We start from the raw sequence: 27,994 nt of genomic DNA, 5'->3' as shown, positions 1-27,994 counted from the left end.
TTAAAATTAATCAACAGCCAATAGAAATAAGCATTTTTTTTTACCTGATTGATCAGGAGTATAAATAGGTTTGTCTGTCTGAATAAAGAGAAATCCATTCTCATAGGAAATTGGAATTTTTTTTGACCTTGTAAAATATGGAGAAAGAGCTTCCAAATACACATATTGGACTGAATTTGCTGTTCTTGGTAAATCTGCTGGTTGAAGCTGGGGGAGATGAAATATACAGAATTTTAAGGAATATTAAGATGTTTGTCAATTACTTTTCCTATAGTAATTCTTGCTGAGATATTATCTGAATAGGAATTACTATCCTGATCGTAATTATTATCATCATTATCAATTATTACATCATCATCCACAACAACAGCTTATTCTTGCTTACTACACAGAGGGCCACCAGGAGCATTAACATAAAAAGAGGTATTTTGAAACATTGCATTTTGTTTACTTCCATAACTAAGACAGCAAAGTGTAAAGCCCAGGATGTAGTTACTGGACTACAGTTTGTCAGACTTCCATTCACACGCATAGTGTATCCTGGTTACATTGAAGTTACTGTTGTGGTTGGTAGTCAGGTGAAGCTGCTATCTTGGCTTCAAGGGCTGGGCAAGAAGTGCTAATGGGGAGGCAACATCCCAAGTAAAATCTCCTCAGTCCTCGGCTTTCAGCAAAAAAACGTTTAGCTTCCTGTGCTCTTTGCTTCAAGCTAATTGGTTAAATAAGGGTGTATGGTGAAATCCTGCCCCTTTGCAGCTTGCCACTGACAAACAGGACCAAGTCTCGAACTGCAGTTTAGTTACCGTATTATCTTACTCTGAACCCACAGCTGACATCCTTTGTCCAAATTCAACACTTTTCCATTCTCTCTCTTCTTATTTTTAAAGTTAAGTTTAATACGATAATGTTTCAAAAAATAGTTTAATTATATGTTTAGCTTTGTTTCTGCTCCATTACACTGATTTTATCCAATATGATTTCAATTTCAGACAAACTACGTGTGGCAGACTGGGGAATCAGGGCCCTAGGCTCCTCTTCTCAGTTTAAGTAACTGGAGACTCATCACCATGGGTTTTTTTTTTTTGATGCTTATGACCAAACGGCAACAATAAAAACACAATGAGAAAAGTCTGAATTCCTTACTGTTAAAGTTACAGCATCTTGGAACTTGTTGGCTGGAGTCAAAGATAAGTAGCCAGAAGAATAAGTAACAAGCTTATCTGGAAAACTTTTTATGGCAATATTGACAGAAAATTCCTTCTCATAACCGTAAGTTTGAACTACAACTTTTTCAGACGCCCCAATTCGGAAGATCCTTGGTGCTGTAAGGACATATCTGTACGCAAAATATAAAATAGTAAATGAGTAATGGACCTGTACTTTTTCTTTTGTATTTATTACTTCCATTTGTAATTGTCTTATGTACACACCATTGGAGTGAATAAGATAAAGATCTGGTCTAGTTATACTAGCACACTAATTAAAAACAATATAGTCCTAATTAGAATAGTGTTTATGAAAACTGTAACATAACATTACAAAATAACAGCTTAGGTAGGCTAATGTTTATGAATTTGATTCTGCAAACATATACAGGCATACATAATATGACAGGCTATCCACATGGAAATAATTATTCCTTTTGCCAAATTAAACTCTGAAATGCTAATCCTCCAAATAGTAGTAAACTTGTGTAATTTTCCCATCAAAGTTCTTACTGAAATCAATGGAGCTACTCACAATAAAGGCAATCATGAATAGATTTTCACAGGATTACTCTCATTTCTTTAGTACTTTATAAACTGAAGCACACATTATTCCATCAAAGCCACAGATCAGGTTTTAGTACCTGAATGCTTAATAAACCTGACTAAAAATACGTACGTTACGCTGAATAAAATATTCAGTATATGTGCATCTTCTTTTTCTAAAATTCCAAAAGTACTTCAGACTGATAGACATAAGAATCCAAAGAAGTGCCACTAAGTAGAATTTGAAAAACTATATTTAAATAAGAGTTTTAATAAAACCCATAGCAAATTATGCGACAACAGAAAAAATAACAAGTATCAGCTTTAAATCTTAACTTTTCTACAGTCTATCTTATTGATACATGCAGAATCCATGGCATATAAGCAGATGAAGCTATCTCTCTTTGGCAGCAAATACATTAATTATAGAAGTATCTGTCCCTTTTTAAGCAGAAGTCCCACACACACCACCRAGAATTTTGCATCTGAAAACAGATCAGATTTGCATAATGCCTTTTGTATTGGCTTTATTTAAATTCCATATCTATTTACCCAAAACAGTGGCTGACAATCAAGTAAACTTCCAATATGTATTTGTTTTACTTACGTTTTCTCTTGACTGAAACTTGTTCCAGAAAATAGCAAAACAAAAAGAAATATTAAAATAGCCATAGCATCACAAATACCAAAYCATAAATGCTAGCGACTATGGATTGAATTGTATTTGGCTTTTACTGCAGGAACAGATGAACAGAAGTATCACCAATACATTTCACTAATAGTTAATAATTAATTGCAGATCTTGTATTACTACAATGTGACTTCACCTCCCAACTCATAAACTTTCAAAGAAGCTAGAATATGTAAATTTATGAATCAATTTTTGAATTTAGGATTTAAGTATTTTAATATGTACAAAGCAATCCTAGTATCATTCCAAACCTTCTGTTTTATACATATGCATATAAAATCCCTTTCAGAGATAGCTAAAAAAAATACTGATTTAATTTTTCCCTCAGAAAATGTTTTACTAAAGCTTTTGATTTTAAATGTTTCCAAAGGAAAAAAAAAAGTATTATATCAAATACAACATGTTTTTTAGATTGGAAATTTCCTTTTTTTGGTTTGAAATAATTCTTTACCTGCAAATATCTTTTAGTCATTTACATTCCTGATCATGGCAGCCTTCTGAGTACTTAAAACTACAAATAAAATTGTAATATGAAAATTATATACACCTATAACATATACTATTTTAAATAGCATTTGCAAAAGAAACACTGGCAGCAGAACCTTTGCGTGCCTGTTATCTAAGCAAAATATCTCAACAAACAGATTTATAAATAGTTAAACTAAAGTTGTGCAAGACTTCAAGTTTAAACAAATACGGTAGTCAACTTTTACGGGAAAAGACACTTACAAAAACATTTCTGATCAATGTAAAATTAAATTATGAAAAGGCCAACATAGGCTACCCAAGAAACATAGGTAATAAATTACATGGAAACAGCAATATATAGAACAAAATCTTGTAAAATGTAAGTTGCTGAATGCTATTAAAAATAATGGCCCAAACACCTATACCAAACTGAGAATTCATACAATAAATTTACATGGGTAACTAAGTAAACTATAAAGAACACAGGAAAACATTTTAAAGGCTTAACAATGTTCAAAAACTTGGGTTGTTAACCTAATTACAGTTAGAAGTTCTGGCCCTCCCCTAAATTTTCCAGTTTTGGATTCTTCTACCCTGTATCTCACACCTAAYGGCGTAATTTGAAACTAGCACTTACAAAAAAACAAAACCAAGAAAACTGTTACAAAAGTTTTATTTATCTATATGAAAATAGTGGTAATTTATTTATGCCCACTACATTGAACTTGTCATGATCAAATACGCACATATTCCCAGTGTTATTTACAAGTAAGGCCAGTCTAAGGACAATTTTACAGGTTAAAATGTGAGAGACAAATACACCACTCTTCCACAGCTAAAAAATATGCTTTCTACATCTCCTCCAAACCTCAATATGTGCAAAGAGGTAAGGCCAAAAAAAAAAAAAAATTCAGCCTAATTTTCATGCCCCCTCGCCGGCAGTATAAGCTAACAGAGCTTACAGGGTAAAATGACGCCATTAACTCTACACGGCGCCTCGGGCCCGCGCAGRGGCGGCGGCGCCACGTCCCCAGGCGCTGCACAGGCCAGAGTGGCTCCTGCCCCACACGGCCCCGGCTACTCTCCCGCTGCGGAGCGGCCGCGGGCACAACCGCAGCCCACAGCGCTCGAGCGGCCCGCGCTGGCGAGCAGCAACCGCGCGCGCACMAGGCGCCGCCAGCAGCCGGAGAGCGGCCGTGCAGAGGGGGCGCGGCCGCCCGAGGGGCCCTGCTCCCCCCCGCACGCTCCCCCTCAGGCCTGCTCACGCACCGCCTGCCAGCGAACCAACAAAATGGCCACGGCTCGGCTCCTCGCGCCCGGCTCTTAAAGGAGCCGCAGCACCTCAGGCCTCGCGTGGGGAGGAGGAGAAGCTGGTGGTCGCCCGGCGGAGGGAGGACGGGAACGCGAGAGAGCGGGGCGCCGCGAGCCGGGGCTTTCACGAGAGGTCTCCGGGAACCCGGTCCGTCCTGGCGGCGGCAGCGGGGCGCAAGCCGTGAAACGGCGTTACCATGTCAACGCAGGTAATCAAAGCGGAGGCCTGAGGGGAACCACGGTGAGCGGGTCCCGAGATCTCCCCTCGGCGCGTACGGCCGCTCCTGGGCGCGGGCGCTGCGCTGCCCCGCGCCCCGCCATTCAGCCCGGGCCCCGGGAAGCAGAGCCCCGCGCGGCGCTCAGGAGGCCGCGCCGCGGGGTCGCCATCCCGTCAGGTGCGACGGGAAGGCGGGCGGGGCCGGCAGCCCCGCTGTGGCGCCCGCCGGCGCGCGGCCGTTAACGGGCGGGGCTGGCAGCACCGCGGCCCCGGCTGCTGCCTGCCCGGCTGGGGGTACGCGCTGGGCGCAGCGCCGCGGCCAAACTCCCTCAACCTCCCCCACCCCCAAGGTGAGAATTTTAATAGGCTTTTGCATATTAAAAGCACACTTGCTTCTGAGGAAATAGTGTTAAAATGCCCAGCTGCCTTCCTTAGCTCATTAAGAAACGACACAAAGTGGTTTTACATTAGCTCATCATCACCTTCCCCCTCGCCTCCTACTGCACATCTCACTTTCTGGCCTCTGAATGACAGGAGTTGTGTCTCTAAATACTGAGATAGAGCAGAGTCCCTCTCTCCTCTCTCCCTCTTTTTTTTTTTTTTTTTTTTTTAAGATGGTCATAATTCCATTTTAGTGAAGAAAGTCTCAGCGTTGTGCCACGAGAAGTATTGCACTGTTTGTCAAGAAAAATATTCCATTAGAAGCACATGTTTTTTATCATGAAGAATGATTCAAAATATGCTACTGCCTGCTGGTCTAGGTTTTAGTTAAAAAAAAAATCCTTGGAAGATGGTTACTACAAGGGTTTTTGTGTACAGAGTGAGAACACAAGTCTTTCTGTGCTTATCCTCTAGGGAAATACATTATTCTTTGGGAGAAGTTTGTATTAAAATTCTCTGGAACTCTGGAATTTCTCAGCCAGTTGCAGAACAACTTGTTTGCAAAAAGGGAGATATTGAAGAAATAGCAGTGCTGGGTTGACTTTTCTTCTTTTGCTTTTATATATATATATATATATATATATATATTTGCTTGTATTTTCTCTCAGCTGCAAAGTTGGTGATTTCTAGCTTTAGTAGAAGCAGAGTTTGTATCGCAGTCCTTATGAACAGGAAAATGGCTTATCTAAGGCATAAATGGCAGGACAGTTACCAAGATGTGCTGTAAAATAGTTTGGCCAATTTCTGGTGTTCATCCCTCCTAATGTGTTTTAGTCTAAGAAAACTGGAAGCTGTCACCTACWAGAGAATTGTTTTAAGTATGTTCTTCTGGCAACAGATAATTACTGGAGGTACATTCTTATGTCAAAAAATAAATTCTAAAATATTACCTCTGTGGTGCCCTAAACTTCATCTGAAGTGATAGACTGTGTAGTTAAACGTTAAGATATTGAGATAAAAAGCATCTGAAATCCTTAAACAACATAATTCTGTAGCACCTCTGTTGGCATGTAAATTGTTAGGAGTTAGGCTTATGTGTAGACTTTAAAAATCTCAAATGTTTATTTCTGTTCTTACAGATATTGGTCATATGATAGCCTGCATCTTCTGCAATGAAAAAGGGCTCAGTACAAAAAGCATTAAGTATGGAAATGCAGGTGTCGGCTTCTCGGTCACCTAGTCCAATGTCTACCGTCAGTTCAAGTACCAGATCACCATCATCTCTTAGTCGACAGGCATCTCCATCTACTCGCAAAAGCAGGGACCGGAAACATCAACAACGTGACATTTCAGCAAGAAATATAGAAACTGCTTTTGAAAATCAGTCTCGTGAAGGTATTGTGTAAATAACTGCTGCTATTAAAGTACATACTAAAAGCATAAAAAGCGAATCTTCTGTGATCTCCATAATTTAAGGATGTATGACCAGGTGGAAAGAAACTTGAGGAATATCCTTTTATCTCTTAGCACTCAAAATGTGGAAATGATAGTAAAGAAAGCTGCGTAGAATAAGGAGACATTTACTTCTTGTGCTCTGCACCAGGAGAGAAGCTTGGCTCAGGAGAATGCATACTGTGTCTTTTTCGAACTGGAGTAATACCCGCTTACTTTGCCATATCAGTTCCTGGAAATACTTCTGATGTGCTGCTGCTTCTCAGAGTCTTTGTTGGGGAATAATTTTCAAAGTTTTCCCTGTATTCAGTGCAATGCAAAAAAATAAAGATCATTGATTCGTTCACTACTGAGGGTAGTTTCTCTGTTTAATTTCAGGTGAAAATGGTGTTAATCCAGGAATTAGGTACATTACAGAATCCCTTATAAAAGGTCTGTCAAAACAGGAAAATTTGGCATGTATAAGCTCATTGAATCTTTCTTTTGCAAAGGATGGAGACAAGAAATTTAAGGTAAGTTATTGAAAATAACTGGTAATTAACCAAAGTTTAAAATGTATTTCAATTTTCTTAAGTAAAGTTTGTTTTTAAGTGGATATGAACATCTATATTGTAATTATCTTAGCTCAGTTCTACAAGCAGCTTTTGCAAAATCAAAAATTATGTAACATGACTGGGGACTTGCACAGAAATGAAATGTTTATTCTCATAAAATTTTAGAATGCCATCTGTTTGTTTAATTTTTCAGCTTTTGGATAATGCTTTTTTTTTATGGCAAGTTCTCTTTTTTTGTAGATGAGGCTGGTGCGCTGCAAATCTAGAATCTAGTTTTTGTTTGCCAACACTGTGAAAGACTCTACCAAAAGTTTTAGAATCATCARTGAAACTTCGTGATTATTAAATAAAAGTTAGAATATTCTGTGTTTTTTTTTCTTTTTTAATTCATGTTGTTAAAAATAGCATTGCAACTTCATTGTTTTTTTAATGAAAAAGGCAGATTTCTAAGTGATAGCTTTTCTGTTCTTAGTACATAGAAAATTTGGAAAAGTGCTCTAAACTAGAGACACTAAATATCAGTAACAACCAAATAGAGAAGATGGAGAAGCTGGATAAACTGTTGAAGTTGCGTGAACTCAATTTGTCTTACAACAAAATCAGGTAAGCAGAAACATGAAAACTTTTGATAAGCCCAGATACTGTAAAGCTGAAGCTGACATTCTCTTACTAAGTGAGATCTCTCACAAGTGTGAACAATAATGGAGCTGAATTTGCCATCACTTGTATGTCATGACTAATAGGCTTTGTTGAAGTCTAATTAAAGAACACGAGCTCTTATTAAGTATCCTCAAAAGGGAATCCAAAGGAACAAATCAGTCTGGAAATGTCAGTGTGTCATGGCAGCAGTGCCTAATTATAATAAACTTGTGTTCCTAGGAAGCCAAGCCAGAAATGCAAGTTCCAGATAATGAATTAAGATTGTACAATAACCTCACTAAATGCATTAAGTATTAAGTTAAATTGTTAYTGCATATTGTTACAAGTAACACAAGAATTTTTCCTTTGGAAGATAATACTRGAAAAAAAAAATGTACGAATGGGCCTGATCAGGCAGGCAGTAAACTTGCTGAATTGTTTTTTCACTTCTATTGTTTTGAGAGTCAAGTACCTTATCTAAGTAGTGTGAAAATACTGAAGAACAATGGTTCAAGCAATAACAAAATTCKGTTTCCTTTAATTTTTCTGGTTTTGATGTATGATCTTTTTACATGAGACTGACTTTGCAGTAGAGAAGCCACAACTTCAGTAAACAAATTAATAATAGGAAGTATGCAAGACACTAGTATTTTTACACATTGTATTCATGTAACTTCCTTATTTAACAGGAACTGAAAAGGGCAGAGTAGCTTTTGCTTTTGCTAATGCTGTATGTTTTCAGACTCTAGATATATAGTTTGTTTCTACTCAAAAAATAAAAAGGTCACAAGAACACATTTTATAGTACTTTGTTAGAATAATCATATCTTTAGATAAGCCTAGAGGGAAACTGAAGCCTGGTGTGTTTTCCTCATTAGATTTTTAGTATTTTAATGAAAATACTAAAAAATGTAGTTCTGCACACTATCAGTTTACAGTTGATTCCTGCTTTTGTATAAGAAAAAAATAGACATCTTTGTTTTGGTTTTGCTGTGTCCCCTAAGTTTTTATTAACTATAAGGGGAAARGGGATCAAATTTGTATATTAGAATGAAACTAATCACACTTCTATAATAATTTTAGTATTAAAATGAGAAGATGTAAAGGTTTTGCCACAGTAAACATCCAAGTCTTGCTATATTTTTTTTTTAGTCCTAATGTAATACTTGAAARTAATTTTCTTTTGAGTTGTGAGTCCATTGCAGTCAACTATTCTTTGCTTATCTCTTGGATGGTAAGTATTTGAGACAAGTTTTGCTGTAATTTGCCCATAATGCCTCTGTTGCACTATAGATTTGACTTGCTTCATAATGAGTTATGTTTCTCTTTTTATTTCCAGTAAAATTGAAGGTATAGAACATATGCAGAACCTACAAAAGCTGAACCTTGCAGGGAATGAGATTGAGCATATTCCTTTGTGGGTAGGAAAGAAATTGAGATCCCTGCGCATGCTTAATTTGGAACAAAATAAATTATCATCAGTAAGTGATTATAGCTAGAAACAGTAATTGTTCAAAATCTTTTCACTGAAGTGAACTAATAAATTTGCGTGGAAGGCTTATTTTGAATAATTGCCAAATGTCTTTCCAGAGAGTTTGTGGTGAAATACAGCTGTTGTGAGCCTAATGAGGTTTTCTATCAGGAAAACTCTCTTTTGTGCCAGGTGTTCAAAGTAAATCTATGTTATGTTCACCAGGTATAAGACTTTACAAACTTTGGAAAAACTTACTGAAAGCATGAAGATTTTTGCATGTTTTCAGTGCTCTCCCTTATCATAAGTTAATTACATATTTTGGGGACCCTAATATTTGCTTATATTTTGTATTTAGGCCTGATTAGATTTAGCTCTGGTCCAGGCTAATTTTTGTGTTTTGCAGCTACAAAAGGGCATTTATGAAATGAAGTCACTTAATAGTACAGTTCTTGAAGGAGTCATGCTGCTAGGAGGAGAGATGAACCAGCTTTGTTGGAGTATTCCCCAAAGACAAAGGCTGCCTTTTCTTGCGAACTAGTCTGTGGGAATAGAAGGTTATATATATCCAGAGCCCTTCCCGTTTTGGAATTTCCAGGGTTGAACTTGAAGAAGTCTGCTCTCTTTGCATTGGTATTTTTCATAGAAGAAACAAAAGAAACAATATGATTTTAGAAAGTTAGTTTTAACCATAGTACTGTGTATTTTGGTAGGCTTTTAGAGATTCCAATTTAGCATAAATACTAAAATAGACCTTTTGATATGGCTCTAATGTAAAATATTTTATACAATCAGAAATTCAGTAATGGATGTTTAATTGCTCTTGGAAGAGTGTCTAACTGTTGTACCATTTGTCTTTTGATTTAGCTCCATGATATAGCTAAGCTAAAGCCTCTACAAGATCTGACTTCTCTATTCCTTGCTGATAATCCAGTTGTAAGTCTGCCTCACTTTCGCTTGTACACCATATTCCATTTGCGAGCACTGGAAAGCTTGGAAGGACGGCCAGTGACAAATCATGACAGGCAGGAAGCTCTAGAGAGATTTAATTTGGGTAATAATGATGTACTAGAACTATAATGAATGACACCAAATTGAAGTTCAGGTGGATAAGATTTCTATATGGATGTTTCTGTTAATTTGTTTTTCAGAAGAAATAGAAAAATTAGAAAAAGAGTTGGAAAACACAGTAAAGGAGGTGGAAAACCTTAAAATGAAACAGTCCCAAGTACTTGAGCAGCTTCACCATCAAGATGAGGTGAATAAATCATTAAAAGAAAAGACTTTGCAACAGAAACAAAGCTATGAAAATCTACAGAGGGATCTGGACACCAAAAATGAATTGGTAAGATAATTACTTACACTAAGGAAATATTTGGATTAACTGTGTTAATAGAGACAGTGCTGTCAATGGGAGAGTTTAAATAACTGGAGATTTTATGCTTTAAATTTGAGAGATCAGTGTTTTGGAAGTCATGAAATTTAGGACATTTCAACTTTGTACAGAGGAACTATTGCTTTGACAGTAGTTCTTCATTTTTCTTTCTGTGGAAAAAAGTAAGTATATTGAACCAAGAATTACTAGCATCCTCTTAACATGTAATTTATAGTAATTTATGTTTGTCTTTTGTCTTATTATTTATTTATTTTAAATTTTATCAGTTGGTGAAAGGTTAAGTATTTTGTAGCTGCTAAATTGCCAGTGTACTGAAGCTCCTGAATTGTTCAAACTTTGAAGTGCTGCTGCAGCAAGGGGTAAAATTAAATACGTGTATGCATACTTGGTATTTGAAAAGTTGAGGCCAGTGATACGCCTTGTATTTTACTTGTTAGACTTGTGTTCTAGAACTTTATCCTTAGCATTCTCTACAGCTAGTATTCTTAGAGCTGTTTGTTCTTTGAACATACATACTAACCAGCAGCCTATTTCTAAAATCTGGTTTTCAGTATTGTGAGATTTAGCAGTCTATGTTTTGCAATTTACCCACTCTTGTCCTTTGGATGACAAACTTTGCTTGCTTCTTTCTTCCTTTAGCTGATATCTTGGTTTGTCACAGTTCCCTTTCTACAGAGCCTTTATTCCTCACTGAAGGTAGTCCCCCTGTGTTCCTGGATTGCATGGTTATTTTTATTGTAGGATTTCTTTGCATGTTTAATAGATTAACAACATTTACATGAACTGTTATATTGAGACTGTTTGTTCACTGAGTTTTCTGGATGCTAATTTCTCAAAGCATTTTTTTTTTGTTCTTAAACACAATTCATTTTTGCACAGCACTATATATTTTAATTTTCCTTTGTTTTAAGTCTTTCTTTAAGCCTTTCCTGTATTTCAGTATATTCTACTCTTTTTTTTCTTTTTTTTTTCCCTCTCCATTAGTTTGCATTCCACTGTCTGTTGGAGTTTTGCTGCATGTTCTCCCTCAGGTATTCAGCACGGGAAGATGATTAAAAAAAAAAATCACATGATGGAACTTTGTTTAAAACAAACAGAAAAAATACACAACTAGCATAGGGTTGAAATACAGTGAAATGCATAAGCGTCAGATGCTTCTTACAGTCAAGATAATTTCTCTTACAAACCAAGAGTTTAAGAACTGGTTACCATTGCACGTTGGTAGCAGCAATTACATTTATAATGTGGTGTGAATTTTGGTAAAGGATTAATTGTACCTACATTATTTCCTTTCCTAAGTTACTGACAAAGTAATTTTCAAACTTTGGATGCATCAAAAACTGTATTTTGTGTAAGATAAAAATTTAAAAGGCCTTTCATGTGATCTTTTGTGTTATATTAATTGTGGAGTTCTTGTCTGCTCTTGTTTGTCATGATTTATCTCATAATGAGTTGTGCTTTGTTATATTCTTGGCCCAAAATACAGAATCTTAGCTTTTTTAAATTTTTTGTCTTTTAATGTTTCAAAGTTGATATCTGTGCCTGACTTCCTATTGTACTGGAACGTATGTGATAATGATGATATTTGAATGAATGCAACTCACTTTGTTTACTGGTTTATTAGCTAAAGCAGAAAACAGTGGAGCTAACACGAGCTTGCCAGAAACAGTATGAATTGGAGCAGGAACTGGCATTTTATAAGATTGATGCAAAATTTGAGCCATTAAGTTATTTTCCATCAGAGGTAATGATTTTAAAGTAACATGTCTTTCAATTTTTGTTTTTCTTGCTTTTCAGTTTATAAAAACTATGAAATTTRTTTTCCAAAAATTTGATAGACACTGCTTTACAAAGAGTTATAAAAGGTGGAAATCTCTATTTGAATGCAAGTCACAAAACTTGAACATATTTTGTTACTGAAGGTTAAAATAAATAATTTGTTAAATCTGAGTGACATTTATTGCTTGAATATTAGTATACATACAACAGTGATCATAAACTTTACTCAAATACATATTTTTTAAAAACATTCACAGTTAAAATGCAACAGTATAGTGTATAACGTAGATTAGTGTTAAGTCTACAATATTAAGAAAACTCTTCCAGTTAAATACCCATTTGCATTTAACAAACTGGTTGTACCCCAATTGCTAATGTGTCTGTCAATATGAGTAGATTGTTTGTTTTTATTTTCATTGTAAAATCACAAGAATTTTCAAGGCCAAAAAAAGTCAAATGTATTCTTTTTTTTTTTTTTTTTTTTTTTTAATCATTTGATTTCAAGCTGATTTCCCTTCCTTTGCTTGTTAAGGGAGTTAAATGTATCTTACGAGTTGACTACAGCCATGTTTCTGATATAGATAGGTAGATATAAATAACATAAGTGAAATGTTGCTTCATGCATTTCAGGATGTTGAACTTGATGATGTACCTGGTGAAAGTCCATATATTGGTAAGGCCAGATACAAAAGAAACATGTTTGTAAGAGAGGGTTACATTGGTAATAAAACTCAGCAGATGAAGATTGGAAAAATACAACTAGATGAAGATGATTTGTACAGGAACCCCCAGCTAAAACTGCAGCTTCAAACTCTAGATGAACAACTGAAAGATAAAGAAATAAAGATTAATTCAGGTAAGAGGTTAAATTTATCAAATAAAATATGTGTGCCAGTGTCTTTCACTGAAAAAAATCTTGACAGGTATTTGATACGCGAATACCAATAGTATGTTAAAGGCTGTAACTTCTAAGTACTATAGTTGATGGATTTTGGGGCCGAAATTGTTACAATTGCTCTTTGTTGCTAAGATAATTCAGTATAAAAGGATTGACTTTTCATATTAAAAAGAGAATTTCAGAGAAATCTCCCATCTATGGTAATTTAATTTATTGGATACATCAGAATATATTAACTCTAACAGTCATCCTTTTAAGAAGATGCATTCTAGTTAAARTATTGAAAGAAAATGTGTATCAGTGTTACATGGAATATTAAAACGTATTCTGATTTTTATTTGTATGTCTGCAGCACGAAGAAGATTAGAAGAACTGCAAAGTGCAATAACAAATGCAGAGCAACAAGTCTTGAAAGTAACAGAGGAACTACAACAAGTGGAAGATGCTCTTGCTCAGAAAAAAGTACGCAAAGAAGATTATAATTTATAAGTCATTTTTAAAAAATATTCTCGGTCAGCTGTGTACTTCCAATGTATCTATTTTACCCAACCTCCAGATATCAGAGGCCAAGAAGGAAGATCTTGAACAGCATTTGAGTAACAAGATACAAATCCTGCATCAGCTACGCAAGGAAGCTTTAGAACTGGAAAAACAGATAGAGAAAGAGAAAAGAGAARTAGGGAAAAAGCAGAAAGAGCTTGAAGACTTGCAGAGTTTTCTTGCTTCTCTAAATCCTAAAGATCCAAGACATGTAAGTAAAATGAAACCTTAAGTTTTCCTGTACTTTATTTATTCATGTGCTGAGAGATGTAGTAAAAGCTATTTTAACCGATTACCATTTGGTTATGCTTATTTCATGAATTATCTATCCTTTTGCTGTTTAGCAATTTCTTCAGCAGTTAGGACTATTTATTCTAGCTGTTATCAGTTGAAAAAAAAACATACAATTTCTCACAATTTTTAACCAATTTTTATAAAATATTTGTGGAACTGGTTCAATACAACTGCTGCACAGTACATCAAGAACTAGATTTTTATGCTTTGCAAAAACATAGCGTGCGGAGCCTTGAAAGGAGAGAATTTCTGTGTAATGCAAGTGTCTTTCATGCCTCTTTTGTAGGATCTGGCCTTAAAAAGTTACAAAGGTCTGTGTAAATGTAACAGGTCTATAGTTAAGCCCTGCTTTGTCAGAGAGCTCTTGTAGGGCCCAGCTCTTGCAAACAGACTTTTGAGCAAATACAACACTAGTTGGGGTGGCAGATGTAGCTGACCTGGCCAAAGTGCTGACGGTTTGTATCAGTATGCCAGGCTGCAAACTGTAGACAGCCACAAGCAGCAACAGCTTCAGCTTTCAAAGACAGTCCAGCATCCTAAAGCTAGAACCAATTCTCAATAAGAAGTTCTAGCTTTCAAAAAGACTTACGTCTTTTTGGTGGGAATGAATGTCCTTCCACTGCTGTCATATAGTCTTGCAATTACTGATATATTTGACAAGTTTCCATAGAGGTCACTTGTTATAGCTAGGGGGCAAAGCTGGATGCTCCTAAAGAGCTCTAGCTTGCTGGTCTTACTTCTACAGTCACCATGGAAGCAAGACTTGATTTCTAATTTACTTACTGCATTCAACCTCAGCAAACATATTTACAGTAATTTTAAATTAAAATTAAATGGATTTTTTTTAATAATGTTCCTTTTTTTTTTTTTTAAAGTGTATTTTAAAATCAAAGCTTTTCAGGCCTGCTTGGCATTTGTGAGTACCCAGAGAAAGAATTTTTATGCTTGGTGCCTGTTTTTAGCTGAGGTCTGAAAACACTTTATTTAAACAAAAAAAAGGGGGGGAGGACATTTTTATGTAGTGGCAGTTAAGCAATAGAAGGACTGTGTGTGTTTCCAGCACTGGGCAGGCTTTTTCGAGAGAGCGGGCCCGGCCGTCCTCGCAGGCTGCCTCCTCGCTTTAAATCACAACACAGGAAGCGGCGGCCGGGGCCAATCGCCTCCGGAGCTGGTAACAGTCAGCGGAGGCCGCGGCGCAGCAGGCTGCGGGGAGGTTCCCTCCCGCCTTCTGCGCTTTCTGGGCTTTCCAGCTGTGTTTTAACTAACCTCCTGTTGTGGAAACAGAAGTGTTGGGAGCAGACAGAAGATTAGGCTTTTTTGTTTTCTATACTGAAGATACCTGTTCTTTATTTAAATGAATTGTAAATCAGGGGTGGCGTGTTTTGCATATAATGTCCAAGGAAGAAAAGACAAAGGCAAAGCTGTAAGTGTTTGTTTTTTTTAAACAGTACTCTTGTGACATTCAGCAGCTGCAGCAAAATGACTCAGCAGCGGTGCAATACTTGGATTTTACTTGTTGAAATTACACTTTTGAGARCTGGATGTTAGTTTGTCTTTAACAGGTGACAACAGAATTGTATTAATATGAATTTTAAAGATAACTTTATATTTTAATATGCTAAAAATACAGAAAGCTCCATACTTTTAGACTTCTGTTATAGAAGCAACTTTACTAGTGACTTTTCTGAAAACTTGTAACTTAAATTTTCTAGTATTAGCTTGACTTACGAAGTTTTTTTTGGGTAGTTAAGTTTGTTTATTTTTCATTGCAACAGTATAAACTATATACATTTCCAAGTTTTTGACATTTGAGTTGTTTATGATTGTTGAAATTTCATACTGGTAAGAAACAATCAGCTGAATTCATAGGAAACATATGAACTCCTGACCAAAGTCTATGAGCTGTGGGCACAGTGAGTTTCTCAGAAATACAAAAATAATTCTGCTTTACGTGAATATTAGTTGTGATGTTAGCGTGACTTTATGGTTGTCTAGAGTATTTTTCCTTGGGTGGTAACCTGACAAGTCCTGAAGCATGGTCTGTGGTGAAGGCAATGCGGGATGACAGCCTTAAAGCTTCTGGGGGAAATCATGTTCATTCTTGACTGACAGAGGAAATAATATCATATGAAGTAAAGGTCAGGAAGAAAGGCAGTAGCTGTGAGAACCAATTTATGAATGTCAGCCTTCATCTTTCCTGGCAAGAGGGAGACATTCCTAATGATTCTGGTTTTCACACAGATTGCTTACCTGTCTGGGATTCTTTGTGGGTGGTAATGAGGAGGGAAAAAAAAAACAAAACAAAAAGGCAAGCACAACAAGGTGTACACTGCACTTTTGATTTGCACTGCCAGTAGTGAGGCAGAGCAGGAGAACTGAGCTAAAATGTTGAGTTGACATGTTTTTAATCCATATTGACCTTTTCCCACTTTGCCTTTCCAACTGTAATTTACAGGTACACATGAAAGCTCAAAAAACAAGCAAAGAGCAGCAGCTTGATATAATGAACAAACATTACAAACAACTTGAGAGTCGCCTGGATGAAATGCTTTCTAGAATTGCTAAGGAAACTGAGGAAATCAAGGACTTGGAGCAACAGCTCACTGATGGTAATTTTCTCTTTTTCATCTTGGAGTATCTCTTGTATTTTGCATAACATCACAACTGAATTGAAGATCCAACCTTATGTATATTGGTCACCCTTGCCTACTCATAGAATCATAGAATGGTAAGGTTGGAAGGGACCTCTGAAGATCATCTAGTCCACCCCTCAGCATAGCCGCATACGGGCATTGAACCCACGACCTTGGCATTAGCAACACCACGCTCTAACCAACTGTACTTTGGCTTAAATGATGCACAAAATGCTTAGGAAAAAAATTTGAAAAATATTCCTAGATCTAAAAGGAAAAAGGTACAGTAATCTTCAGTGATTTTTCTAATTTATTTATCTCACTGTGAATGGTTAGGGGAGAGTGACATGTTAGTTTAAAAACAAGAGAAAAAATTGCTGTGATTAAAGGACTGTTTTGTTGCTGTGGGAGATCAAAAAGTCAGGACTTGAAGGCCCTTGATCAAGTCTGAGCTGAGTGTTTTTTTGGTTATTTAACGTATCTTTCTGGTGTGCAATTTTGGAGAGGAGAGACTATTCTGCTCTTTATTGTATGAGTGAAGTGTTAATGGTCTAATGCCATTATGATGTTGTCTTCTTGCCTCTACTTCAGGCGGTAGCTTAAAATGTGTTCGTGTCCCTATCAGAAATGCTAAAGAATAGTTATACAGCTAGCACTTAGGTGGATTGTTAAGAGATTCACCATATCATTTTAACCTGCATAGAGGTGTCTTTTACGTGCATCAATTTGGTCCTCTTAAGTTTTCAAAACTGACTTAAGAAATATAGTTCATTGACTTTATTATATATAAAGTTACTTTCATATAAAATTCATATATGCATACGTACATGCACACACATACATACACACACATATATGTATATGTATGTGTACATATATATGTATCTCCCCCAGGTCCACCGTCTGTATATTTAGTTTTTAAAACATTTTTCTCTCATGCAAATTCAGGCAATCTGATTTAGTTACATTCATAGAATCGTAGAATTGTTAAGGTTGGAAGGGACCTCTGGAGATCATCTAGTCCAACCCCCAAAAAAGTAGCCCATACAGAGATCGAACTGATGACCTTGGCATTATTAGCACCATGCTCTAACCAACTGAGCTTAGGGTTTTCAATTGAAACAATTGCTTCAATTAACTTACTAAAATTAATTTAGTTGTAAGGGTAGCAAATGTCATCTTTTTGGTGGGTTGCGAGGAAGAGAAACACAAGGGACAAAGAACTGGAGATGGGGAGGGTGACTTTTTTATGGGGAAATTATGGAAATAATATAAATTAGGAGACTTCCTACACCTATTTTATATCTAGCATTATTGAAGTTCTCTAGTGGTCAGGTCAGTATGGTAATAAGCAAATCCTGTGTTCTAGCCTTTAAAACCTGGTACAAGTATTTTTTTGGTTGAACACTAGTTACTTGTTTTTATTGCATATTCTAATAGTACAGCTTAAAAAGGTTGAAAATGGCAATTTTGTTTGTCTTGTAAGTAGCTGTAAATTATTGACTATGTTGGATTTATTTTGAATTTCTGCAGGTCAAATAGCAACAAATGAAGCCCTCAAAAGGGATTTAGAAGGTATTATCATTGGATTACAAGAATACCTTGCAAGTGTGAAGGGTCAGGCAAAACAGGCCAGTGATGAATGTAAGGAATTGCAAAAGGATAAGGAATCTTTGTTACAGAGACTGGCAGAGCTAGAGGAGGAAAGAAACAACCTGAAAATAGTTGCCATGGATGCAGAAAATATGAGAAAAGTAAGGCTTAATACTATGTTTCTTATCAAATTCTGATATCTAAAAATAAATTTGAAAACGTAGGTAAATGACAGAACTGGGAATGACAGACCTCAGTTCCTTGGACAAAATTATTTTCTGATATTGTAACTTCCGTCCTATTAAGAACAGACTTTGGTCTTTAAAACCAGAAGCACACACTAAACGTGTACTTCATAGAAGATCTCTCAGGAGGGAAGCCATTATCTTCCAAGACTGACTAAAAATGGGTTTGCAGTCAGCGTCTTAGTGAATTGCATTAGTGATAATTAGTGACTAGTCCAACATGTGCATATTATTCCTTCCATCTCTCCTATTGCCCAGTTGTTTAAAGAGCTGTCTTATACTGATGAATTTTATTAAACCTTTAAAACAGAGACAAATGTATATCACTCTAGATGCATGTTGCTAATTTGTGTAAATTTTCTACAAAGTCTGTCACAACAGCATCATTGACCTGACCTTAGTATGTTTGTTTTATGGTTAGTGATTAGGAGTAGTGTCTTGATTTTGATCCACTGGTTGTCACATTAACTATCAGTTCTTGAGGAACAGAGCAAGAGAGGCAATGTACTCAAGAAATCGTGGCTGCCCTGTGTATATGTTTCTGATATGAATGTAAAATTTTAGGAAATTGCAATGCTGGAAGGTGTACTCCAAGAGCAACGAGAAATAAATGAATCACTTAGAGACGCACAAGGGGACATCAGTGCCTATGAGGCTGAACTGGAAGCCCAGTTAAGAGACAGAGACACTGAAGCCAATCAGCAAAAGGAAGAGTTGGAAAGACTAAAGCAACTTAGCCAGGTAAGAATAGGATTCCTATGCTGTCAAAGGGATAATCAAGCTGGAAGAAGTGGGGGAGGGGGGGGGAAGCTTCCCTCCATACAATGTCTGTAACATTGACTTAATGGAAAGTAGTATCAGCTTATTAGGATTTATAACTTTGGATTCAAAACAAGGTGCAGTTCAATTAAGGGCTCTCTGTAGGGAATATTCACCCTATTTGAACAAAAATAATAATTAGTGTGTTTCTGGAAAGAGAGGACTGCACACACATCGAAGAAGTGACACAGAACTATGAAATGTAGCAAGAGAAAGACAAAGTTTACATTTGTTGCTTTTTGTAATAGAAATTGAGGTTTATAGTAAATCTTTCATTTTGTACATAAAGTAGTAGCCTTCTGCTAGGGAAGAACAATGTGTTTTTAATTTGTGCATTCCTGTTTTATCCTACTGTTGGGGATCCTTATTTGGATGTACCATAACCAGTATTTTGGTTCAGCTTCCATTCACTTGTGCATTCATCAGAAATGAAGGTGGTGGCTCTTTTGAGAGATTTGTTCCAGACTGCAGTAAAAAATGCAAATGCGAAAGTGTGTGTTCTTCTTTCTCTACCCCTTCCCCCCCCCCCAACCTCCAATAGTTGGTGTTTCCGGGAAAACTTGGAAGTTCTTTGTAAAACACTGATTAAAAAGTCTGTCAGTTTCCATATGGGTAGGATTAGAATGTATAACACCAGTCAGGATGGTGGTGTTTTTTTTTAAGAAATACAGCTGTCATGGTTTTTGGTGCTGRAGGTTTGGTGTTTTCTCTTGGTTTTAGGGGAGTGCCTTTTAAAGGGGAGTTATCACGTTGTTATATTAAGAAATAGAGCTGTTTTCTGGGGAGTAATGGCGGTGTGGTTTGGGGCGAGAATTGGGGGAGAAAGGGTTAATTTGAAGTCTTTCTGTGTATGTAGATGGAACGATCAGCCCTGCAAGCTGAACTTGAAAAAGAAAGACAAGCGTTAGAGAATGCTCTGACCAAAGCACAAATAGCAGAAGAGAAGGAAGAAGAAAACTATAAACTCCTTTCTCAGTTCAAACAATTGCAGGTTAAGTATTTATTGCCTTAACACTTACCTGATACATGATATTTCTCTACTCCTCTTAGGAATAAAGATTTTATAGGGTTCCTTTTGAAACTTGTTTTGATATTCAGTAGTATTTATGACTCTTACTTACTTACTTCTCTTGTCCAGGGACCCTACACCGTTGTCATGTTTCTGTCTATTTTATGCATTTGGATTGACCTTTGAAATAACTTAAGAGTTGCTCAGTTTTATTGCAGAGGAATAGATAGATCATTTAATTAAATCTTAATTCCACAAACCTCATCCAGTGCATGTCAGTAAAAGTTATTTGGATATAGAACCAAAAACTGGTTCAAGGCCTAAAGCAAACTTCTATTTCATCTGCTTAAAGCTGTAATCCTGAGAAATCTTGCTCAGTTGCCATGAAACAATAATGGCACCCAAGTACAACAGACAACACAGCCTGTGCTTCTTAAACTCTTTGGACATTTGAACTGCATATTTATACAGAAACACCTCTATTTTTGATAATTGTCACAGATCAGTGCCTTACCTTGGGATTAGAAACTGAGCATTCTTCTTGCCTCTTCTGAGAGGGTCAGTCAATGAGATTTTTATAGGCAAGTTTAATACACTGGGATCAGGATCTTCACAATAGGACTGGTAGAGGAGCTCCTTCTGTACAGCATCTGAATGATTAGAGCATTTTCCCTCATTGGGGAAGTCTGGTTTCAGTCCTTCTTTGGACATCAAATTCATTTTTTCCCATCTCATGTACTCCCTTACCAGAGGATGCCCTTACCACTAGTTTATAAAGGATCTTCACTAGATATTAGCACTATTATTTTTGCTGAAGCTTGCCAATGTGCAGAAAAGAATTCAACATTAATAGAGCCAGGACAAGTATCACTTTTTGGTGTAGTGTCCCTGATTGCTCAGTTCCTTAATGGATGGATAGTGTAACAACAGGCTTGTATGTCTCACTGGGCTTTGTGTATATAAAGACATTATTTAACTGATGTAAGGAAAAAAATAAGGTCATTTCTGATGGGCACTCAAATACTTCTCAACATAGAGGAAACAGCAAGGCAAAGATGGGTAAGGGTGTTCCTCTTCTGTTATTGATACTGTGTGTTTACATTGGAAAAATTCTTGTTGGACTCTAATGGTGGAATTTTTAACACTGAAATCTGTGGGGTGTGTTTTTTGTTTTGTTTCCTTAGGGAGACAATAACGTCCTGAAACAACAGCTTCAAGATCTTCAAAATCAGCTAAACCATGCAGTTAGTAACTTAATTCATCCTGAGGAAGTCCTAGCTCGTATAAACGAACTCAAACAAAAGCTTCAGACAGGAGTTGGAGAGATTAAGTGAGTAAAAACCTTACAAACAGTATTGGATTTGTGCACATGAATTCAGTAAGTRTATAAAAGTAGTAGCATATATTTGCTGCATCCCACTGAGTGCAGCTTGGGGCAACTCAAACACGACTTCTAGCACTGTATAGTTAATTAAGAGAGCATCACCTGAGCTCACTAATTATATTACTGAGAGAAATATACATTTCTCTTGGGTTTCGCTACCAGGGAGACAGGGCACTGCTTTCTTTTCTTTTTTTTTTTTCTTCTTTTTTTTTTCCTTCTTCCTCTCTAGCCACAAAGAATGGGAATAAAAAAAGAAAGAATGGAATAAACAGAGTCAGAGAGAGGCCTTTCTGTGCAATGTAAACTGTTTGGTGCTGCACTTGAGCTCATTCATACAGGATGTCTTAAACCCTTGCACTAACATATCAGGTTTTATTATTTATTTTCTGTTATCACTATTTTCTGTTTTGGAACATGGATTGTTTTTCTTTCAGATGTCATAATTCAGCCGATGTTTTAGGAAGAAGCCTTGCAAATTTGCAGAAGGAATTTAATAACATCCTTGCCGATGCACAGAGAGAAAGAGAGAAAGCATGGGCTAGAGAGAGAAAATTGCAGGAAGAAATGGTATCTCAACAGGATAAGCTGGAAGATGTACAGGAAAAATATAGACAGGCACGTAAAAAACTACAAAAGCAAGAGTAAGACAACTTCAGCTTAGTCAAAAAAATGTAACTTGCAATGTGAGGATTGAGTTTTAAATCATACATGATTTTTTGCTTCCCTCCATCTGTCAGAGAAGTATAATTTTACTAAAAGTGAGCAAAATAGAACACACCTCCTTGTCAGAAATTGATTTGGCAACTTGCGTCATAGCAGGACAAAGTTACTCATGATTAGAACAGGAATAATAATCAGCATTAGAGTTTTTGTTGTTGTTTTGTTTTTTTTTTTCCTGTTCACAAAGTTGTATCATATAATAGCTACATGATAAAGAAACTATTATAAACAGGCAAAAGCTTTTGAAAAAGAACAAATAATTGATGACTTACTGTGTATACTGTGAAATTCTGGCTAAAGTGGTGAAATGAATACATGGGTCAATCTCACTTTCTTTTGATAAGTTTTGTTGTCGTTCACAGGCTTCTGACAGTATTTTTAAGACAAAAAAATTAAAATGCATGTTCATATTTCTGATTATGGTGTAAATCAGATATTCTAATAGATAAGAAATACGCTTCTTTGTAACTTTTCATAGCCTTTTGGGCATTTGTTATATAAAGCTTGCACAAGAATTCTGCTTCAAAGAGAAAAATCTTATGTGCATTAAAACTTACAGGATCAATCTGGGCTTCAGGGTAACAAGGAGAGACACACTTACTGGTGTTTATGTAACAACTGTGAAGTTGTGATTTTTTTTTCTTTAATAATTCTTATGATTTCTGCCTGGTTATTTGGTGAATTAGAATTTTGACTCAATTATATATCTCATAGGCCACAAAGAGAGCCTAAGTATAGAGAGAAAAATAAATATAGCTAGAAATACAAATATAGCCAGAAACCTTCTCAGAAATTCATAATGCATATTGTTACTAAAATAACATGGACACTTATATAATTGTTAAATTGGCAAAACAGTTCTTTTTCCCTTCTCTTTTGTTACCAAATATGTTGGTAATTGCATTTTTCAAGCTGTTCATTGCAATTTATGTCAATTATAGGTTAAATCTGAAAACAGGCAGAATGAGAACAAGGTCCAGCAGTTAGAAAATGAAATTCAACATTTACATGAAAAAATAAAGGGCATGGAAGAAATTCAGGGCCTTGCTGATCAACAGCTCCAAGAAGCAGATGAGGAAAAAGAGACTATTCTTGCGCAACTGGAAGACTTAGAGAAAAAGGTAGGAATGAGTAAGAACAAGATCACACACTGCATTTGATTGCTCAGGAAAAGAAGATTCTAAGGCTTTTAAATTGTTTTGCTTTCAAAGACCTAGATCAAATACAGAAGGAACTCAGAAGGCTAAATGTATTTTTTTTTTCCTTGCCTAAATTTTATTGGTCATCTTGTGTTTTTTAATTATTTTTTTTTCTGACTTTTTATGCACACAATATAAAATGAGGTGTAATGTCTGGAAAAAAGTCATACCAAGAGTAAATCTTTCTCTTACATTGCTTTTTACTTAAAACCTATCATAAAACCTATTGTTTTCCTGGTTTCAGAAAAAAATAGATGATGCCAGGGCAGAAATGCAATTTGTCAGTCTAGACAAAGAACTGAAGAAATTAAAGAGAGCGATCATAACTTCGGATAAACTGGCAGCCACAGAGCTCTCCATTGCTAAAAATCAGCTAAAGGCTCTTCATGGTACTGTTCTCAGAATTAATCAGGAACGGGCTGAGGTAAATCAATAGAATGATAATTAATTGCTTGTTTTTAATAAAGCAGTKCTTTCTGATGACCATTTGTAATGTGGGCAGTGCTGGTATTGCCTTTTAAATTCAACTTGAAGTCTTTATTCTGAACTATCTTGCTACACAGGAGCTTTTGCCTTGGAAGATGTCTTATTTTGAAATACATAGATAAGAGCCTGAAAAAATTAGGGTTGGACAGACTGTCTTGCTGTGTTTTAGAACGTGGGATAAAGGCAAGTTTATTCTTTTATCAGTTGAAAACAGACAGTAAATGATCTATTGTTACCTAAGACAGAAAAGCAAAAGAAGAAAATATGGAATTTTGTTCTTAACTCTTAAGTTTTTAAAACTGAGAATCATTCCTGGCTATATAACAACATATACTCTCTAGAAATACTGTAAAGCTAAAGGAGGAAATGATATCTCTTGTAAACGGTATGTATTTTTTACCAGTTTCTTGAATCCCAGAACAGGCTAGTGCTGCTGATGCTTAATAGTCTGCTTTTCACAAAGGTGCATGAGACACCTGCAAGCCTGTGAAGTATTGCAAACTAAAGCCCAAATTCAAATTTCAATTATAGGAGTTCGAGGAAGCTGAAGAGTTCTATATTCAGGCAGCTCAGGCAGCTCGAGATCTTGCCCGAGCAGAAGCAGAAATAGAATTGTTACAACAACTCCTGAAAGACAAGGAAGAACAAGTAAGTTGTGGTGATGTTTGCTCCACACTGTAAGAGAAGGATAAAATACTTAGAGATAAAATACATAGGGACAGTGCTTCAGTTGCTTTCTGAAACTGTCAAATTTGGCAATTTAAACACTTAGGGTTTTTGTCCCCCATTTTTTCAGGCTTTCCCAAGTCATAATGTCGTCTTCCCCTCAAAGGACAAAACAGAAACCCCTTGCTGACAGAGGCAGCTGCTTTTAAGTAAAATGATCACCTGCTGACTTAAACAGGTGCAACCACAAGAAGACTTATAAGATTTAGTCATTTGAAGGGGTGGGAAGAATGATTTTGTTAAATCAAAATGGTTGTGTGCTTTTTTTTTTTTTTTTTTTTTCCCTCCCTACTAAGCATTCTTGTAGTAATAGATAGGCCTGTTCAGAAGAAGTTCTAGCATAGTCTGGTTTCCACAGAAGTGCTTTGATTTTAAACTTACATTTTAAATAGTGTCAGCATGAAATGGGAAAAGCCAGTGATAAGACTGAGTCAATCTCTGAGAAGTTTGAAATTGATAAATTAAATGGAGCTATGAAGCAACAGAAAGCAGAAATTGACCGTTTAAGGTGGTTGCTGGACAACATCAGGACAGGTAATGTGCTGCTTCTCTCTCTCTTTCTTGAAGTTAGGCATAAATACAGAGGAATTCACCTTCTTTGCCATATTTCTCACTGTTTGCTCCATAACTTTAAGAAGCTTTCCAGAGCTCTGATAAAAGTTTATTCTAGGAATTGTAGGAATAAACTGTTATATCTTCCTGGACTGTTCCTGTACGTCCTGGGGTTCTATGTGTAAAGTTGTTTAGTAGTGTGTAATTTTCCAAGTGCTCTGAACCATTGTCAGAGAGCTATTGAAAAGTAAGGAAAAAACATAAGGCACCTGTAGCATGAACTGAGTGTATTTTTTTTCCCTTTTTTTTTTTTTTTTTTTTTTTTTTTTTTTTTTTTTTTTTGGTATTATTTCAGATTAACAGTATAACAATGAGGAAAAGCTTTAAATTGCCATTTTAGTTAAAGCTAAATGCAATATTTATGACATAATTATTTCCCATATGTTCTTATAAAACCATGTAATTAATGTACAGGTAACAAGGATGAAATTGATAACTTACAAGATGAAATTGCAGCACTCAGAAATGTACTTTCTTACCAGAATGATTACATCACTAGTATAACAGATCCATTCAAAAGAAGGGGATACTGGTATTACGTGCCATCATCACAGGTGAGAAATTAAAATCTATTATGTGGAGAAGAATTTGATATGGGAAAGTACACTATAAACTTGCTAGATTTGGGGGAACTAAAGAGAAAACATTGGCTGGCATAGATGAAGAGGAAATAATGAAACAGTACAAGTACAAATATGTTCCCTGATAAAGCCTTTGCAGGGTCCTGTAATAATAGAAGTCTGATATATGTATACAGATTGGAGAAACTACACAAAATAAAGTGTTGTAAAATCATTTAGGAAAAAATTTAAGTAAAAAAGGGACAGCAAGGAGAGTTATGTTGTTTATGTTCAATAAGTCTGTATTTTTGTGTGCTCTTTCTTCCCTAACATAGACAATAGGCATTGTAATAGGCCAGAAAAGAGCCCAGTGTGATAAGAGTTCTTGCACTTTTTAAATTTTTTATTTCTCCTTAACACAGGTCAGACTTTCTCTAAAGGTTATTATGTATTGCTTGATGATACGGGATCTCCAAACAGTGATTGTGTGAACTTCAGAGAAAAATTGTTCATCTGTATGTAATGATCTTTTTAACGCAGCATAATGCTTGGGAATGAGAGAAGACACAGTGTTAACTAGCCTGTTTTTGGAAAACCAGTGTTTGGAATGTCTAGAACAATATATTTACTTTGTATTGTTATTTCTAGTATACAGGGTGTCATATTGATGTGTACTCCCTTTTCTTCAGGCCTCAACTCCTGCTTCTCACAGCACAAAAGATTCTGGAGTTGGTTTACTGTGTTCTGGCACATCCCCACCCAAAAAAGGGCATGTTCAGAACAAGCAAATCAGGAAGGAAGACTTGCCTAGTCCAAAAGGATGTTGGATTTATTCACCAGTCAGAACCAGGTTGTACAAAACAAATTCTGCTAAAGGTAAGTCAGTCTCATGATCTCAGAAGGTTTAGGAACATACTAAACATAGATTTGAGTAGAGTTAATAGTGAATTTTCCTGGTATACCTGAGTAAATCATAACTGGTTGCTTAAACTAAATGAGTTCAACAATGTTTATTACATTTTTGTACATTACATAGTTAGAGAATGTGTTTTATTTTGAAATGTGCATTGTAAGAATATCTTTTATTTAAAAAGTGAAAAATAACTTTTTCTTTTTTGCCTAAAGAGAGAAGAGAGAAAGATGATGCTGGAAGAAATGAAGAAATTTATGCTTCAAAAGACCCTCCCTTTGTACCACCACCTGGTACAGTTATTTACACAGTCCTTCCAGATGGTGCCCCTGTACCTCAGGGAACTGTGGTTTATGGCCCTCCTCCTTCTGCACCAGCAAATGGAGGTTCAGTTGCTCCTGGAACAGTTATCTATGGCCCACCTCCTGTGGGAGCCCAGGTTGTTTGTGGCCCTCTTCCTGCTAATTTCTCTGTCCCACTCATTCCTGTTGGAGTGCTTCACTGCAATGTGCCTGAACATCATGAATTGGTAAGATACAGAGCTGTAGGCTGCAGATTTAACAACAGGGAATTGACTTATGAATGAGTGAGGAATACCTTTTAACATGTGCTTTCTCAAAAAACATCCTCACTTTCACAGATTCCATGTAAGGAGACAAAAGTTCCCAAAGAAGTCAAATTTAGGATTATGCTGAATCTTTCATAATCTAGTTATGAAAAAGTCTCTTCTAGCAATCTCAAGATCTGGGATCTCAGAGTGCTTGCTAATGAGAATGCTTTATCTTTTAGTGTTAGTAGTCCAGTCTCTACTAGCTGTAGCTGCTGCTGCATCTGAAATATGCTATTTTGGAGGACTGAGGCAGAAAACTGGTCTTGATTTAACTATTGTATTTCCTGTATGTAGGAGAATGAAGTTTCCAGGCTAGAAGACATTGTGTATCATTTAAAGTCTCGGAAATATGGAGATAGATGGTCAGGGGAAGCTGTCCATGAATACAGGAAAGAGGTGGAAAAATTACATCAAAACATTGAAGATCTGGTACATGAAAGAGAGGAGCTGGAATGTGAAGTAGCAGAGCTACGAAGAGCAGCTCAGAAACATAACAGACGGAAGTAAGAACATTGTACTAGATTGCAGTTAAAATAAGCCTGTGGAAATTCCTAATAACTTTTTTTCCAATAACAGTCAATTTTGATATCTGTAAAGTTAATATTCAAATGTGAATAGTATACATAACAGACTAGCTTTAAGAGAC

The 27,994-nt window shown here is 36.2% G+C and overlaps 2 protein-coding genes across 6 annotated transcripts in view; one reads left to right on the top strand and one right to left on the bottom strand.

The window, feature by feature from the left end:
- C5 (complement C5) overlaps positions 1-2,423 on the bottom strand; it is a 30,005-nt gene extending 27,582 nt beyond the window's left edge. Inside the window, exons 1-3 of one of the 2 annotated variants that reach the window (XM_085310840.1) lie at positions 2,359-2,423; positions 1,144-1,336; positions 45-207 (exon numbers count right to left, since the gene is read on the bottom strand). In XM_085310840.1, coding sequence (XP_085166966.1) covers positions 45-207; positions 1,144-1,336; positions 2,359-2,423 — 421 coding nt within the window. Of the gene's footprint in view, positions 1-44; positions 208-1,143; positions 1,497-2,358 lie in introns of those variants that run through there. The other variant, XM_085310839.1, reaches the window with a different exon arrangement.
- A 1,683-nt stretch (positions 2,424-4,106) lies between these two features.
- The window catches only part of CNTRL (centriolin), a 37,332-nt gene continuing 13,444 nt past the window's right edge, over positions 4,107-27,994 (top strand). The window contains exons 1-25 of one of the 4 annotated variants that reach the window (XR_014896560.1): positions 4,107-4,430; positions 5,959-6,214; positions 6,650-6,783; positions 7,298-7,428; positions 8,804-8,945; positions 9,803-9,989; positions 10,087-10,280; positions 11,956-12,075; positions 12,741-12,966; positions 13,361-13,470; positions 13,565-13,759; positions 16,298-16,451; positions 18,009-18,229; positions 18,878-19,054; positions 19,989-20,123; positions 21,326-21,471; positions 21,960-22,140; positions 23,187-23,366; positions 23,689-23,868; positions 24,462-24,578; positions 25,049-25,190; positions 25,683-25,822; positions 26,518-26,704; positions 26,954-27,267; positions 27,643-27,851. Coding sequence is in view for 3 of the 4 variants with exons in the window: in XM_085310838.1 (XP_085166964.1) it covers positions 5,992-6,214; positions 6,650-6,783; positions 7,298-7,428; positions 8,804-8,945; positions 9,803-9,989; positions 10,087-10,280; positions 11,956-12,075; positions 12,741-12,966; positions 13,361-13,470; positions 13,565-13,759; positions 16,298-16,451; positions 18,009-18,229; positions 18,878-19,054; positions 19,989-20,123; positions 21,326-21,471; positions 21,960-22,140; positions 23,187-23,366; positions 23,689-23,868; positions 24,462-24,578; positions 25,049-25,190; positions 25,683-25,822; positions 26,518-26,704; positions 26,954-27,267; positions 27,643-27,851 (4,145 nt within the window). In the remaining variant the exon portion in view is untranslated. The remainder of the gene's footprint in view (positions 4,431-5,958; positions 6,215-6,649; positions 6,784-7,297; positions 7,429-8,803; positions 8,946-9,802; positions 9,990-10,086; positions 10,281-11,955; positions 12,076-12,740; positions 12,967-13,360; positions 13,471-13,564; positions 13,760-16,297; positions 16,452-18,008; positions 18,230-18,877; positions 19,055-19,988; positions 20,124-21,325; positions 21,472-21,959; positions 22,141-23,186; positions 23,367-23,688; positions 23,869-24,461; positions 24,579-25,048; positions 25,191-25,682; positions 25,823-26,517; positions 26,705-26,953; positions 27,268-27,642; positions 27,852-27,994) is intronic. The other 3 variants (XM_085310838.1, XM_085310837.1, XM_085310836.1) reach the window with 3 other exon arrangements.

Source organism: Rhea americana, unplaced genomic scaffold (genome assembly GCF_003343005.1).
Source record: "Rhea americana isolate MKP2758 unplaced genomic scaffold, rheAme1 scaffold_328, whole genome shotgun sequence".
NCBI lineage: Eukaryota > Metazoa > Chordata > Aves > Rheiformes > Rheidae > Rhea > Rhea americana.
This window is presented reverse-complemented; position numbering and strand designations above follow the sequence as displayed.